Source organism: Eublepharis macularius, chromosome 7, assembly GCF_028583425.1.
Source record: "Eublepharis macularius isolate TG4126 chromosome 7, MPM_Emac_v1.0, whole genome shotgun sequence".
Classification (NCBI taxonomy): domain Eukaryota; kingdom Metazoa; phylum Chordata; class Lepidosauria; order Squamata; family Eublepharidae; genus Eublepharis; species Eublepharis macularius.
The window spans coordinates 75086289-75103235 of record NC_072796.1 but is presented as its reverse complement, the minus strand read 5'-3'; the positions used below and the strand labels follow the sequence as shown (position 1 = coordinate 75103235).

At 42.3% G+C, this 16947-nt stretch overlaps 1 protein-coding gene across 1 annotated transcript in view; it reads right to left on the bottom strand.

The window, feature by feature from the left end:
• Positions 1–467: 467 nt before the first annotated feature.
• The window catches only part of LAMA3 (laminin subunit alpha 3), a 172196-nt gene continuing 155716 nt past the window's right edge, over positions 468–16947 (bottom strand). Inside the window, exons 63-75 of the mRNA XM_054985871.1 lie at positions 16128–16248; positions 15380–15517; positions 15143–15273; positions 13014–13145; positions 10567–10711; positions 8212–8375; positions 7374–7566; positions 5532–5672; positions 4289–4448; positions 3919–4049; positions 3220–3313; positions 2050–2169; positions 468–1150 (exon numbers count right to left, since the gene is read on the bottom strand). Of these exons, the coding sequence (XP_054841846.1) occupies positions 1005–1150; positions 2050–2169; positions 3220–3313; positions 3919–4049; positions 4289–4448; positions 5532–5672; positions 7374–7566; positions 8212–8375; positions 10567–10711; positions 13014–13145; positions 15143–15273; positions 15380–15517; positions 16128–16248 (1816 nt within the window). The 3' untranslated portion in view covers positions 468–1004. The remainder of the gene's footprint in view (positions 1151–2049; positions 2170–3219; positions 3314–3918; positions 4050–4288; positions 4449–5531; positions 5673–7373; positions 7567–8211; positions 8376–10566; positions 10712–13013; positions 13146–15142; positions 15274–15379; positions 15518–16127; positions 16249–16947) is intronic.

Genomic DNA, 16947 nt, shown 5'->3' with positions numbered 1-16947 from the left:
CTCTTGCAACCTGCTGAATGGTAACGTTAAGCTATTGACCCTTTGTCCAGATAGCCTGGTTATGCATGCATCTGGGATTGCGTGCTGCACCCTGAAACTGGCTCCTTAAACTTGGAAAAATGTGAAAAGGCACTTTTACCTGGACCAGGTGGACAACAGTTTTATTTTGCATTGAACAACTAACAACCATAACAGTCTCTTATTACTGGATCTTTTTAAACTGTAAATGTTGAGAAGTGAACCTGAGACCTCCATGCAAAGCAGATGCTCCACCATTCAGCCACAGCCCTCCCCCCACATCCTTAGCCTAGTAGTAGTGTTATTAAGGGAAATTATACTACACACAAACAGAAGATTTAATATGCATAATCTTCTGTACCAAGATAATGAGTCTGTCCAGTTCTTTGCTTAAAGTTGATGGAAATGTGGAATGTGTCAGTACAATAAACACACTGAAGATTTTTAAAAAGCAAATTGCATTTATTTGGTCATAGACCTCTGAGCATTGTCACCTCTAGGTTCCCACTCTTTTTAAACTGCTTAAACTCACATTGTTTTTATAATTACGTAATGCACATTTCAGTATAAAAGAACATATTCAGTAACCCAGCATTTTTATGAAGTTCTGCTTGCACTCCCCAAATCCTCCCGTTCTAACTTGGGCAGTACTTGTTTTGGCAAGAGCCTCAGGACTGGGGTTGTTATGTCAATACAATTGCTCTAGTTATGCATCACTGTGGCCGAGAGCAGAACCTCACCAAATTGCATTATGTATTTTTGTATATCACAAGGGCTCTGTCAGATACAGTGAACTGTACGCTGAAAAGCAAACGGCATTTTGTGAGAAATCTAACAAGGGCAACATAGTCCACAGATATACATCCTTAAACCATGATGTTCACATATCTCAGGACTAACATAGGGGTGAGAAGAGTGAAAGCATATTGTGCCCATTTGTACAGTACATTAAGAGAATTCACCCTGAGAAGATGCATGTTAGACTGTTAATTGACAGGGCACCCTTGTAAGCTGACAATACCATGAACATCTGACATTTTGTTGACTAAGTGAAGTTTCTCATTGATTTTAACATCCTTCAGGCAGCCAAGGAACACATTCTGAACAGGAAGCCATGGGGTTTTCAAATCAACTGTAAAAACAAAGAGAAAAGAGGAGCTAAATAAAGAATACAGGAGTGATGTGGTATAGCAGGGGTCCCCAAACTTTTTGAGCTCGTGGACACCTTGGGAATTCTGGTGGGCACAACCACAAACTGGTTGCAGTGGAGACAGAGCCAACCACACACCCAGAAGAACTCCAAGCGCAAGAGAGAAGAAGGGAAATGTAAAAAATACACTGGAAAAGAGGAGAGAATAAACCGGACACTGTGTGGCAGCTGCCCTCAAAGCAATGTTGTTTTAATATGCACAACCAATCAGATCTCTAATGGCCAATCAGACGCCATGCTAGGCAAGAGCCCTACCCACTTTCTGACAATTTTCACATGTGCCATGGCACCCAGAGGCATCATGTTGGGGACCCCCAGGTAAAAGGTTGGTAGACAATTTGAGCAATATTCTTCAGGCTGCTGGAGTAAAATATTTTAAATTCCCATGTTTAAAAAGTTTTCTTTCTTGTAATACATAAAATAGGTTTTTTTTAAAAAACTACTTTGAATATAGCCCTGATTTTAGATAAGCACATTCCACTACCATTAAATTACTAAGAACCAATTTTCTTGACTTCAATGGACTTAGAGATTGTACTGTAGAATCTGTAATTTTAATTTCTCTCTGTGACACTTAGAAAGTACAGAAAGCAGATTCCAGGAACAAATATGGGTCATCAACACTTTCTGTAGTTGGTAATTAGCTGTATTAGCCATTGTGTACACTGTATGTATGTTAGAAAGAAAATTCTGCCTTTTCCACACATTGTCAAGTTTTTCCTCGACGATGAGTTCTTCCCTATAAAGGAACAGCCCATCCAGGATGTGTACTTGCAAAACAAAAGGGGCAATAATGAAAGATTAATGAACAAGGGTCCTACCTGGAACTCTCCCAAAATAAAGTGGTTGAGCAGGTCTGGTAGAAACGATACTTGATGGTCCAGTTGTGTAGTTACTCTTTGTATCTACATTTAGATGCACAATGTTCTGCTTCTGAGTTACTGCAAAGAATCCAAAAAATCAATCAGTGTCTTTTGTTCTGTCCAGAAATTTCATCAATTTCTTTTCTCCTTAGACAACCTCCTTCTATGGGCAAATTTCGTGATCATAACATGCATGCGGAATTAAAGCCAAACTTAAACTACAGCTGCATGTGAGTTTAGCTCAGTGCTAAACTGTTCCCTTACCAGTCCATTTCCTCTGCCATTTCCCCTCACGAATCTGCTTTAACCATTACTGGGTTCTAGACTATTCGTACCATGGGATATGCATCTGGAACCTGATTGGACAGAGCAGCTGGAGAAGTTTCAGCACAGATGGGGCTGAAGGAAAGGGTTAAGCATTTAAGGCACCCTTCCCTAAATGTACTTTGCAATTAAGAAGGAACCTTTGGCATAACATTGCATACAAATTAAGTGTAACGTAGTTTGGCACATATACATAAGGGAATATCTGTTCACTCCTATTCCTGTAGGCATGTAATTTGTAATGCTAGTTTATACATCTTATTCCAATGATAAAAGCGCATTAGACAAAGCATTTAAACACAGAAACTAAAGACAATAGCTCCAATTCAGTCTAAAATTATTTAATGAATCATCTTACATACGGTACCAAGTATTTATTATTGTTGAAGTCCCACTGAAATCTAGCTAGTAATTTATATTCCATTTTGGAATTCAAAGCACTGTACATCAGATTCTAAGGAAGAATCCTACCCAAGCACTGTTCAAGCACAGCCTACTTGGCTTCAGCAAGGTATTCTGTCCATCATGTGCCTTCCAACAATATCCCAGGACCACTTCAAGATTATTCCAAGCTGGTTTATTGATTGAGGTCATATAACATTTGCAATCAAGAGTTCATATCAACTAGAACAAATGACTCACACAGGTCTTAAATAAATGCAAATTATGTTATGCATTCAAAGAATGTTGAAAATGTATTTAAAAAATCAGTTTTCTTAAAGCAAATACATAAATTTTGGAACCACAAAATGTCTTTGTCTTTATCCTGTTCCTAAAGAACTGCTCAATGAAACTGCACAGTACCTGCTACCGTGTGCCATTTTCCATCACAAAGAGGCTGCTGAGGCGTGACAGATGTTGAGAATTCTCCAGCACCATTATTTCCAGAGGCAATGAGCTGTGAAAAAGTCATCTTTTGAATTACCAGTAACAAAGGATAAAACAAGAGTACAGACACACCAATATGCTACTATAAAAATTAACTTTTAGCCAATGCTTTCATTTATTAAGATTTATGATTCGCTTTTCAGCATAAACCTCTCAAACAATGGATTTGATCCAGTAATCCATCAGCAGTAGGTGCTGACAGATGCAATTCTTGTATTCCTCCACTTCCCTACCCCAAGAAAGTTGTTTCCAGAGGTCACGGGACCTACTTGGATTAAGAGGAATATGAGTCCGGGGACTGCACTGAACAAGGGAAGGAGAGAAATTACTCCTCCTATTGCTTCCACCTGGAGAGCTGTGGTGATGGAAGAAGAAAAGGAGAGGATGTGTAGGTGTAGGTGTAAGCTCCTCACCTTGTGTGCTACGGTCCCAATCTGAATCAACTCCCTCATGCCTGAAAATCTCAGTCTCACCCAGGAACTCCCACAATGTGTCTCCTTGACAGGAGACCCATAGTCAAGTCCTCAGTAATTCACGTTTCTCCCTCTCCCTTGCTATACCTCCCCAATGAATGTTTGCATTCTAGTTCGGGGGGAAATACAAAGTCAAACCCACCGTGCCTCCTTCCATGTAAACAGTTAAGTAGTTCCTTTGTGTATTGCCAGTATGGATTAAAATACCAGTCGAGCTTCTTGGACGAATGTTAAATACGATGGTATAGTCCAAGCCCATCAAAAAAGATTTTTCTGGGATAATAACAATAATTAGAAACAGTATGTTAGAAAGGGTATCAAATTCATTATTCAGTTTTATGCACTCAGCTTGATCCTGGGAATCTTTGCTTAGGAACATCAATAAAATGGGCCAGTACTACATACACAGAGCTCCCCCATCCATTAGAATGACTGGGTAATGCTGTGCATAGTGAGAGATCTGAATGAAAACAGAACTTTTAATCAGAATCAACAACTCCTTCAATACTCACCAATGACAATATGTCCCCCTTCATTGAAGAAAGAGACTCCATTTTCCAATGCATTATCCAAACACGGCACAATGCCCTTGTTCTGATGAGGAATATGTGTGAGTTTTCCTCCAATATTAAAGTTTCTCAGGCAACCCACAAAACTTTTTTGTGGTACATTCTGAAATATAAATTCAGCACATATTATGATCAATTGAATAATATGTGATTTAACAATAGATTGATGTATTGTCGAAGGCTTTCACGGCCGGAGAACGATGGTTGTTGTGGGTTTTCCGGGCTGTATTGCCGTGGTCTTGGCATTGTAGTTCCTGACGTTTCGCCAGCAGCTGTGGCTGGCATCTTCAGAGGTGTAGCACCAAAAAGAGATCTCTCAGTGATCCCTGTCTTTTGGTGCTACACCTCTGAAGATGCCAGCCACAGCTGCTGGCGAAACGTCAGGAACTACAATGCCAAGACCACGGCAATACAGCCCGGAAAACCCACAACAACTAACAATAGATCATTTCATGCTAAGTAACCTAATATATATCCAATAATTTTTAGGCTAAATGCTTCTTTTTGAATCAGACATTGTCAGACGTAATATTCAGAGTTACAGAAGAAATTTCATCTCTGAAGGATTATGGAAAGGAAACCATTAAGGAAAACAGAGCTCAGATTAAAGAAGGAACAGAACACAGAAGCAAACAAGCCTGGAGAAAAGGCAGAAACAGAGAACTCTGGCCAGGAAGTGATCAGCCTCCCATCTCTAACACTTGTAGGGTCAACAGGGTATGTGTGAAAATAAACCTGAGAAACCCTACAGAAAATATAGTTAAACATTTAATAGTAATACATGCTGAGGTTGACTATGTAAATGTTTACAAATGCTGGCCTGGAATAACCCCTGCAAAAATGAGATACACAGAGTAGCTTTTCCCCAAAGAAATGAATAAAATGAGAATAGTGCTGTTAGTTATCATTTTGATGCCAAACTACTGTGTATTCCTGTAGGTTACTGAACAGAATGACTGAAAATTTGAACTAGGATCCTCATCTATTAATCCCATCAGCTTGACTCAGTGGGAGTCAAGCTGAAAGGTGACATGCTTGTCATATATTGACTTTTGCTTATTTGCATACAGCTGGAAGAGAAAAGGAAAAGTACCTGACTTAAGGCTTGAAGTTAATGTGGAATGAAAGGTCAAATACATACATTCTTTTTGAAGAGCCCAATCATCAAAAAATATCAGATATTTACCTGTAATCTTAATGAAGGAACCCCGCCTAGATATATTGGTAACTCATTACTGGCAAAGTAATTACGTGGAACATTGCCTTCTTGAGCCCTTAAGCCATCAATAACAAGACGCGCTTTCTTCTCAGCAAAACTGAACGCCACCTTTTCAGGAGACAAATATAATGTTGAATAACTATATGGCAGAAAGACTAACCAGTATGGATCATGCTCTTGAATCAACACTTCATTTATTTAGTTATTTATTTATATAAAACATTTCTATGCCAACTTTCCAGATAACAGGGTCCCCAAGTGGCAAACATCTGAACATTAAAACACTTAAAACATTACAACGGCATTTAAATATTTATAGAATTCAGTAAAAACATATAAATATACAAACACAACACAACTGGGAGAGGGGCCAAAAATGAGTTATTGGGGGTATGCCAGATGCAACATAAAGGTCTTTACCCATTGGCAGAAGACAATGACAGAGACAGGTAGATAAATCTCCCTGGGGAAGAGTTCCAAAGTTTTGGTGCTACGATCAAGTAGGCTTTTTCTTGGGTTGCTACCCATCTAGCCCCAGTTCGCATGGTCAACTGAAGCAAGGCTTCCAAAGATGACTGGATTGGATTGGCAGGTTCATATGGGAGGAGGTAGTTCTTAAGATTTGTTGGCCCCAAGCTATATAGGGCTCTTAAGATCAAACCAGCACCTTGAATTGAGCCCCGAAGCAAACTGGGAGCCATTGTACATGAAGCAAGATTGGAGCTATATGGTCCCTATGACCCCTTCCAGTCTCATTCTGGCCACAGCATTCTGTACCAATTTTAGCTTCCAGGCAGTCTTCAAGTGCAGCCCCACACAGAACACATTGCAGTGATCTAATGTTACCAGGGCATGCACCACAGTGGCAAGATTTCCTCTGCTCTAGCAAGGGCCACAGCGGGCTCATCAGCTGAACCTGGTGAAAGACACCCCTGGTCACCCCTGCCGCCTATTTATCCAACAGGAGGCTTGGGTCCAGAAGCACCCCCAAGCTTGATCCTTTAGGGGGAGTGCAACCCCATCTAGAATAGGAGATATTTCATTTCCTGGGTCAAACCTCCCCCCTCCCCACCACCAGTAGCACTTCTGTTTTTTTGGGATTAAGTTTTAGTTCGTTAGCCATCATCCACTCCAAAACTACCTCCAAGCACCTGTTCACACTTTCCATAGCCTCTCTAGGATCTTCTGGAAGCAGGAGACAGAGCTGAGTGTTACCTGCATATTGGTGGCAACTCAGCCCAAATCTCTGGATGATCTCTCCCAGTGGCTTTACACATATGTTGAAAAGCATGGGGGACAAGATGGAAACTTGCAGAATTCCATAGGTCAGAAGCCAAGAGGTAGACCAGCAGTCCCCCAACGCTGCATTCTGAAATCTATCTTCAAGGCAGGACTGAAATATTGCAGAATAGTGCCTCCCAGTCCCAACCCAGAAGGTGGTTCAGAAGGATTCTATGACCAATGGTATCAAAAGCCACTAAGGTCCAGAAGAATATACAGGGTTGCATACCCCTTGTCCATCTCCTAGCACATGTCATTCACCAGGGTAACCAAAGTCATTTCAGTCCCATAGGCAGGCCTGAAACCAGACTAGAACAAATTTAAACAATACACTTATTCAGGAATCCTTCAGGTTGGCCACCACCACTTGTTCAATCACCATGCTCAAGAATGGTACATGTGAGATCATTGGACAGTAGTTATACAACTCTCCTGGGTTCAGATAACCCACAGATGGGTCACAGTGGCAGCCTCAAGAACTCTGAAGAGTGGCTGAAATTCTTTAACTTATGCAGCTATCACACTCACATTATGCCACTGCCCGTCATTGTATTTGACTTTGCTTTTGATTTTTATCTTCCTCCCATCTTCAGCAGCAAGTGAAAGGACATAACGTCCTTTTGAAAGGTAAAGAGCCATGTAGCTGCTCTGCAACTTGTCCCCCATGAAGAAGATCAAGCCTCTGGATGATGATGTCCGTACCTCAATTGCAAAATGAGACCTTGAATGTTAAAAAAAAGGCATTAGAGAGGATGAAATAGAAATGAAGAAGTTCTCGATACACTATTATCTGCAGGGCTTTTTTTCAGCTGGAACGCGGTGGAACAGAGTTCTGGCACCTCTTGAAAATGGTCACATGGCTGGTGGCCCCACCCCCTCTAGAAGATTGGGGGCAGGGCCACCGACCATGTGACCATTTTCACCAAGGGTGATTTCAACTTTTAAAAACTTCCAGCTGACCCAAAGTGATGTCATTGTGCGGTCCTGAGTTCCACCCCCCCTTTTCCCAGAAAAAAGCCCTGATTATCTGTCTTCATTGCATCAATGTAAACAATGCATAATGGCTCTCTTTTATACTCCCCAAAACTTGTGAGATAGAGTATCATTTGCCCAAGGCTATCCAGTGAACTTCAATGTTGGTAGAAATTTGAACCTAAGATAGCCAAACCCCAGACAAGACATTCTGGACATAGCCAAAGTAAATGCCATACTGCTCTTCGTTTTCTTATTAATGATAATTGTGATTAATAATAACTTTATTATTACTACTACTGCTACATGGCATAAGAAGCCCAGTACTGAAATACCCCATTAACTTTTAGATGCTGTAAAAAAATGGCAACAAAATGAAAATTAATCCAAGTACCTGTCTTTTGATGATATTTGAGAAGTTGTAAACAATAAATGAGTGCCAGGGGTATTCCCAAAGTGATATGCTCCAGTGACAAAATTTAACAGAGCACCTGAGGGACAATTGCCACTTTTTTGCTGCTCACTTGCATCTGTCAAGTAGACTATGGCTTTTTCCTTCTGTAAGTACAAAAGTAAATTGAAGTCTTGTACTGGAACCTCTAAGAATAACCAAATATATTAGGATCTTATTCGGGGTGGGGGGAGGAGTGATATGCTTCTTTGAGATTTTATAGATCTTTGTGTAAGACCTATTTTCCGTAAGTCATTCCATTACAAATGTAGGTTTTCCCAACAGCTCTCTATGCGAACTTTGTGATATCTTCTTACTATAGAATTGAGTAAGCGTGTTTCAGACAACTCACTTTATACCCTGGTGTGCCACCAGAGGGCGCTGCCAGAGAGGAAAGCCCAGGTAACTCACCATATAGCTCCAGAAAACATGCCGTGGTGGGAAGCCCAGGCAGGGAACAGGAGCGGAACAGGTGGCAATGCCCTCACCATGCCTTAACCTGGCTGGTATTAGGTACGGAGCAGGTGGCAATGCCCACCCCCCACCTTAACCCAGCTGATATTAGGAGTGGAGCAGGTGGCAATGTCCACCCCCACCTTAACCCAGCTGATATTGGTACTGGAGAAGGTGGCAATGCCTGCCTCCTTCAGCCAGCGGGTATGAAGAGTGGAGCAGGTGGAAATGCATACCCCCTGCCTTAACCCAGCTGGTATTAGGAGCGAAGCAAGTGACAATGCCCGCCCCAGCCTTAAACCAGCTGGTATTAGGAGCAGAGCACATAGCAATGACCGCCCCCTGCATTAATCCAGCTGATATTAGGAGCAGAGTAGGTGGCAGTAACTGCCTGCCTTCAGCCAGCCGGGATCAGAAGCGGAGCAGGTGGCAATGCCCACTCTTTGCTTTAACCCAACTATTATTAGGAGTGGAGCAGGTGGCAATGCTGCCCCCCCCCACCTTAACCCAGCTGATATTAGGAGCGGAGCAGGTGGCAATGCCCTCCTCCACTTCACCCAGCTGGGATCAGGAGCAGAACAGATAGATATGCCCACTCTCTGCCTTATACCAGCCAGTATTAGGAGAGGAGCAGGTGGCAATGCCCACCTCCTGCCTTAACACAGCCGGTAATAGGAGCAGAGCAGGTGGCATTGCCCACCCTCACCTTAATCCAACTGGTATTAGGAATGGAGCATGTGGCAATTCCCGTTCCCCGGCTTAACCCAGCTGGTATTAGGAGTGAAGGAGGTGGCAATGCCCACCCCCTGTCTTATCACAAATGGCATTAGGAGTGGAGCAGGTGGCAATGCGCATCCCCCACCTCAACAAAGCTGGTATTTGGAGCGGAGGAGGTGGCAATGCCCACCCCCCACCTTAACCCAGCTGATATGAGGAACAGAGCAATTGGCAATGCACACAACCCCGCCTTAACTCAGCTGGTATTAGGAGCGGAGCAGATGACAATGCCTGGCCCCTTCACCCAGCTGGGATCAGGAGCGGAGCAGGTGCCAATGCCTGCCCAGTGTCTTCATGTGGGTGGAATCAGGCACAGAGCGGGAAGCAATTCCCTTCTTCCCTTCAGCCAGCTGGGACAAGAAGTGGAGCAGGTGGTAATGCCTTCCCTCTTCAACCTGCTGGAATAAGGCACTGAGCAGGCAGCAATGCCCACCCCATCTTCACCCTGTCGAAATCACGAGCCAAGCAAACAGCAATCTCTGCCCCCCTTCAACCTGCCGGAATCAGGAGCAGCGAAGGTGGCAATGCCCGCACCCCCTTCCCCCAGTTGGGATGAGGAGCGGAGCATGTAGCAAAGCTCACCACCAATCTTCGCCTGTTGGGATCAGGTGAGGAGTAGGAAGTAATGCTCGCTCTTCCCTTCACCCAGCAGGGAATAGGTGGCAATGCCCATCCCCCTTCACCCAGCTGGGATCAGGCTTGGAGCAGGTAGCAATGCCTATGCCCCTTCACCCCGTAATCAGGCATAGAGCAGAAGGTAATGCCCATTTTCCTTTCACCCGGCTAGGATCAGGAGTGGAGCAGGTGGCAATGCCTGCTCCCCTTTACCCGGCCTGTATCAGACGTGCAGCAGGTAGCAAAGCCCACCACCCCTTCATGTTGCTGAGATCAGGTATGGAGCAGGTGGCAATGCCCGCCCCCTCCTTCACCGGCCAGGATCTGTGAGGGATGAGGAGGGAATGCCTGCCTGCCCACTCTCCCCTTTCTAGAGCCCGTTGTATTTTTTACCACAACAGGCTTTATTTCTAGTTTAGAAATATTTTCTTTACAGAACTCAGGGCTCCTGACCTTCAAAACCTTTGAACGGTAGTCATCTGTTAATTCTTTCAGCAGCATCAGCTGTGGTGGCTTCTTTATCATACAAGAACCTAAGGATACATTAGTCTTTGAAGTATAATTTGTTAGATTTTGAACCTGGGGACTGTGTCCTGTTCTGGAATAGAGAGAAGAAAAATGAGTTATATTACAGTGCACTGCCTCCTAAGAGCCAAACTGGCTAAGTGAAACAAGCTACACGCACCAAGCTACATGGGATGCCGGAGTTCTGTGACTGGGCCTCCAGTCCAGATGAGGAAAAACATTCAGCACAATATGGCTGTCCGTCTTTTTCCCCTTACCAGAACCTAAAGCAGCCTGGGGACAGCAGTTTGATTAGAGAGATGTTGCAGGGAGGAGAGTTCTCCAGAAGCACTTTATATTGGCTGCCCTGTGACTGGTTTTTAAGCCAAATGACACACCTGGAGTTACAATCACAGAATTCCATCATGTATTGTTGGGTCCTAAATTTTAGTATAATTACTCTGACAAAAACTTCTGTCAATGACAAGGGCTTAGTTCAGATCATGTGATTTCCACAGCTGATCTGCAGGCATAGTAGGGTCTGCACAAAACAGGAAGGAAGGCAATCAGAGTGCACAAGAGGAAGTGAGGAGGGAGCTACAAGAACCCGGTGCTTGCCATGTGATGCCGAACTCTGTTGATGTGTTCAAATGATATTGTCAGTTTTGTGATCTAAAAACGTTACTGCCCATATTGTGAATGCTAAGCTGTGAGTACAGTTTTATCTAAAAACACCTTTCCTGAGGACAGATGCACTAGGCATTTGAAATACAGTGCCAATAAAAATGCCAGCTACCAACATGCCAGAGGTATCTACAGAATCCATTAATGACATCAGAAGGGGTGCTTGGCTAAATGTTGTTTTACATCAGCTCTGTGTGTGTGTGTGCGTGTGCGCACGCGCGTGCTTATGGGCCATCAAATCGCTTTCAACTTACAGCGATCCTATGAATGAAAGACCTCCAAAACGTCCTACCAATAACAGCCCTGCTCGGACTGTCTCCTTACAAAAAAGTACTTTAAAAAAGATTTTGCAAGGCTCTCAACTGCTTCTGGTATGAGGAATATACTCTTTCTTGCCAAGGACTGCCTACTTCAAGGCTGTAATGCTGGATTGGATTCTTCGGCAGTAATGTTGGTCCAGTATAACCCGTATTGTACAGGGTTTGTGCATCCTTCTCCTGTGAACTATTCTGCCTATGCATAAGCCTCAACTTTCTTATGGGTTACTTGGGAATAAGTGTATGTTATGTACAGGGGCTTGTCCCTTCCCTGCACAAAGGATTGAGTGGGGCAGTAAAATGAAAGCATTTTTCTCCATCTTCAATTTAGAAGGGGAGTACTTCCTTATACTAGATGTTTTGTCAGCATTCTACCCGTCTCTGAAATGTCCAAATGGGAACAAAATCCTCTGTGTTAAAGCAGTCACAATTCCCATGCTCCTTTGCTTTCTTGTGCATGTGTATGTGCTGTTGTGCTAGAGGTAGATGTGCAGCTGCCCAATGAACTCCAATTAAAGTCTCAGCGCTCACACAATCAGATCAGCAATCAAGCTGGGGTTCATTTGCAACTGCTGAATATGATGCAAGATGAATCTGCTGAGGTTCAAGCATCCCTGATACCCTTCTGGCCTTGGTCCCTCATATCTGCAGAACTGCCTCTCCCCTGTGCTCCACCACAACAGCTTCAGTCATTCATCTAAGCAGGACCTTCTGCAGGTGCAGCCCTGCAAATGGGCAAAATCAACAACTGCCTGTACACGTGCGTTGTCTGCTATGGTCCCCACCTAATGGAATGGCTTGCCTGATGAGGTGGGAAGGCTCCCACTCTCCAAGCCTTCCACAAACTACGCATAATGGAATTATTCAGGAGGACTTTTTTACATAACTAATAGGGCTGTACTGTGACAAAATGGTTCAGAAAGCGGCTTTGGTAAAGAGACAGGGAGTGCAGATTATACTACTCTGTATAGTATGTACTGTCTATTGCTCTAAGTATAACCCTACTATGTAATTTCTGCATCATTTAATGTGTCATGTTAATGCTCACGCTTTGTTTCAGAGTTCTGATTGGTTTCAGATTTCTGCAAATCCTATTGCATTGTTTACTGGATGCCCTTCCTGTTGACTGTATTGACTTACACTGTAATCTGCCTTGAGCCTCTGTGAGAAAGATGGACTATAAATTACATACACACATACATAAATGGCTGTCTTATGTGTTGACTTTCTACTTCTTCTTTCAGGCATGCCATTCCTTTACTGATAAATCATCATCAGAGCCATTATCATTCTATTTAGTTCATTATAAGCATTAGAGATTTTGTGAAGAAGAAAAATGTTCAGAACTGTCGCATGATCAATCCTACTTAGCCACACATTGTGAATTATATATACCTTTGTATGAAGACATTGGAAATGCACCCTTCAAAATTATTCCCGCCCAGTTCTATTGGTCGACTCAAAGTTTTCCTTCCAAAGGTTCCCTCTATTGTTGATTCAGGCACATCATCAACCAGCAACCTTAGTCTTGAACAAGAAAAACATGAGACTTAAATTTTCAGAGCAAAACTATCAACGCATATAAATTGTTCTTTTGGTTACATTTTGGAAGGGAAAGTCTTGATACATTTATTGATCAGGGCAGAAGAACTTAGTTTGATGGAGTCTTTTCCTGTGATTAATCCAGGGTATGGTTACAAAGGGGGCATAAGTATTTTCTTATACCCCTAGGTTTTGCACAGCAGTACAAAACTGGAAGCATGAAAAATAGTGCCTGGGTAAAACAGCAATGTGGCATAGAGCCTTTGAATAGTAACAGCACTCCTTTGCCCTTAGACGTTGCACCAGCCAAGAGAGGCGGTTCTGTGGAGAGGCAAAGGATCCATTTAGGCTATGTTCTCTTCCATATGGCTGAAGCAATGAATCCAAAAGTGTAAAACAATAAACAACAGTAATAGATATGATCTTAGATCCTCTGCCTCAGAGGATCAGACAGTGAGTCATACGCTTAGCTTGTTTTAAGAGAGAGGGCTCTTTCAATTAATAATAATAGTAATAACTGCGCTTATATACCACTCTTCTAGGCAGGTTAGTGCCTCACCCAGAGCGGTGTAGAGTTATTATTGCCCTCACAATACAGCTGGGGAGCTGGGGCTGAGAGGAGTGGCTTACCCAAGGCCACCACCGGAGCTCATGGCAGTAGTGTTTGAATTTTTACTAAACTAACAGCGAAACCCTAAACATTGTCTTCAGTTGACTTAAAAGGATCTAAGCTCTGCTTAGCACTGTTAGAAAAAAATTATTTTAATTGGGAAAAGGATTTGGGAATAACACTGTCTAGTAAGGTGTGAGATGTGAACTGTTGGTCATTTTTCTAAATTAACGCATGTCAATGGGTTACTAGGTCACTGATGTGGAAGCTTTTACTAGAAATCAAAATTGCTATTTTGTGACACTGGAAAATGGCAATAAATGAATGACAGATACAGCAGAGAGGGCAAACAAGCAGCTATCAGGTATGCATGCTGTATGGTTAATTGTTTTTCTTCTTAATATGAACAAAAAAACAAGAAAACAAACAAAAAAGACATAAATAAGCTGGTACATTTGAAGCTCCTAATAATATATAAAACAGAAAATGTTATCATCATTTAAGGGTTTTCCATACAAATAGGATTCAAGCAGCCAGTTCTCATTTTGGTTGTCATTGGACAAGGTTATCACATGCTAAATTATCTCCTACCAGCTGGGCCTTCATGCGATAAGACAACACAATTTGTGACAAGCAGTGATACAAATTTTAACCAATGAGATTATCATGAAATCATGATGAATATTGTATGAGACTCTTAAGTTCTGAAAGGCTTTCCCCCAAAACCAATTACAAATAAATAGTGGGCACAACTTTCACAATCACTGCATCCTGCACAGAAGATGTACAATGAACTAAACATAATCTGTTGAAAGTCAACCAAAAGAAAACTTGGAAGAAGGAAAATAGTATCCCTGTATTCAGCATGCCAAGAGAGCTATCTATATGTGGCTGACTGATCTAGCAGTTTCAGTCCTACACACATTTAGTTGGTTGTAAGTCCAACTGAACTTCATTTTGAGTAAATTAGTATTGCATTGTATTGTATATTTATTTAGAGAGCCTCATGTGTGCAGGGTCTTCTTCTATTGTCTATGTAAGGGGAAAACGTGCATACACAATATGAAATGCCACTGAAGTCTCACAGAAGAGTGTGAAATGTACTCTGTTAAATGTGGTGCTCTTGATGATAGCTTATAATATGGTGCAGGAAAACATACAATTATTTTATCTCTGATACAGTTGCAATGATCAAGAATGGAACTAAGAAGAGCATTCTTCAAAGCTGTCTTGTAAAGATGTCTTTCATATCTACTGTTCGCACAAACACTAAAGTAGTTTAATCTATCCAAATGTTTATAAAAATCCACAACATCCCCTCTCTAACAAAGCTCAAATTTTATTTCCTAATCAAACTGAATAGTAGACTTACTTGTCACCTTGTTTCATCACAGTTACATAATGCATTGAACCATCTTCATATGTCTTGCTAGACTGGTGTTCTTCATCAGCTAACCTTATAATTACAAAACCATTCCTCAAGAGAACAGACAGCACATCAGGCTATAAGAAAAAAAATTACATATAAAATAGTTTCATTTTGGGGCTTATAAAATTTCGGGTTTGGCAGCAAACATCTGGTTACATTTGAAAAATACATATTTCATACCCGTAAATTATAATTGAATAATGTTCCATCCGCCAATGTTTGAAAGCCGAATCCAACTTGGAATTCATTGGGAAATGGGAAACCATCATCACTCAAATCAAGTACTCCATTCTTGGAAAAAGTTGCAGTTCTTACAAGCTGAAAAATGCAAGTTGTTAATAAATTAGGATTTCATTTTCAGAAGCAACGTTCACACCTACACCTACTTCTGCTGTAATATATAAAGTGAATGGATCTCACATATTTGTTTTTTTGTGACTTTTTAATGAATTAACATTTGATGTGAGATTAAATTGTCTTAACTGCTGTAGGTTAATATATTCAGCAGGAACATTCATCTAGAAACTTAACTAATCAAAATCCAATCTGAACACACCTTGTTTGTTAACCCTAGATTATCTTAACGAATCTAATGAAATTTCCTTGAATTCTCAGACCAAACAATCTAAGCAAGCTAGGCTGTTGCATTTGTTATGGTGGTGGTGCGATGTCTGCTGCTGCACACTTCTTTTGGTTTTCGTACTATTTTTAAATATCCATTTCCCAGGCACAACGAGGGATGATGGCCTGTGTGGAGAATCAGCAGACATGTGCCTGACAGTTATACCATCTAAACAAAACATTTAATTCATGTTCATGCTACACAGTATCATTCCTCACTGGTGTTCCCATGCATTGACGTAACCAATAAAAAGTTGGGCACATACTTATTATCCAGTATTTAAAGATGTTATGGTATGCAAATTACCTTCCAATCATCGGAACACTTTCTGCTGACGCCAAGAGTATCAGAGAAGTTAGGGGAAGCATCAAAAGAGGTTCTCCAATTCATCATGCACCCACGAAACGGAGGTGTTGATATATTAAAGCTGTTTCCAGAAATAAAAATTACGATCTTAAAAGTTCTGACTATTGTTTAAAGTTATTTATGTGTTTTTCTCCTAAATTTATTTGTGAGGCCTCTCTTTCACTGACATCCCCATCCAATCATGCACCATCCGGTTGGTTTCCTAAGATAGGTATCGTCAGGCCTCAGATGGGAAGGGGGTTGCACCACCTTCTTCCTTCTCCTGCCCAGGAAGTGATAACACGTCCCGGATGCCTCTCTCTGCACCCCTCATCTCTAACAGGAGCCTACTTTTAAAGGATTTCTCTTTCTCTCCCCCAATTGCCACCCAGCCTCCCTGAATGGCCCTTCTCCCAGCCTATCTGGAGGGGCAGCTGGTAAGACGCTGCAGTCTCCTGGCCTTTCCCATTCCATCTCAGTCCAGGCTGAGTGTTGGCCGTGCCCTCTGCCTGGCTTCCCCCTGCTGCTTCTGAAGGTTCTCCAGTGGTTGAGCTGCCTGTGCTACTGCAGGAGTAAAGTTAGTTGGCTGCATGGCTGGGGGTTGTTGCCCAAGGTTGGGCATGAGCAATGGTAGCTGCCATTCCAATAGGGAAGGCAGCCTGGAAGGCGCCTGCAGCTGAGCTGCCAATGGAGAAGGTGCTGCAGGGCCTGGGGACAGCACTTGCTGTTGTAGGGCTGGGGGGCAGGATGGGAAAGAAGGATGGCATTGCTGGACAATATT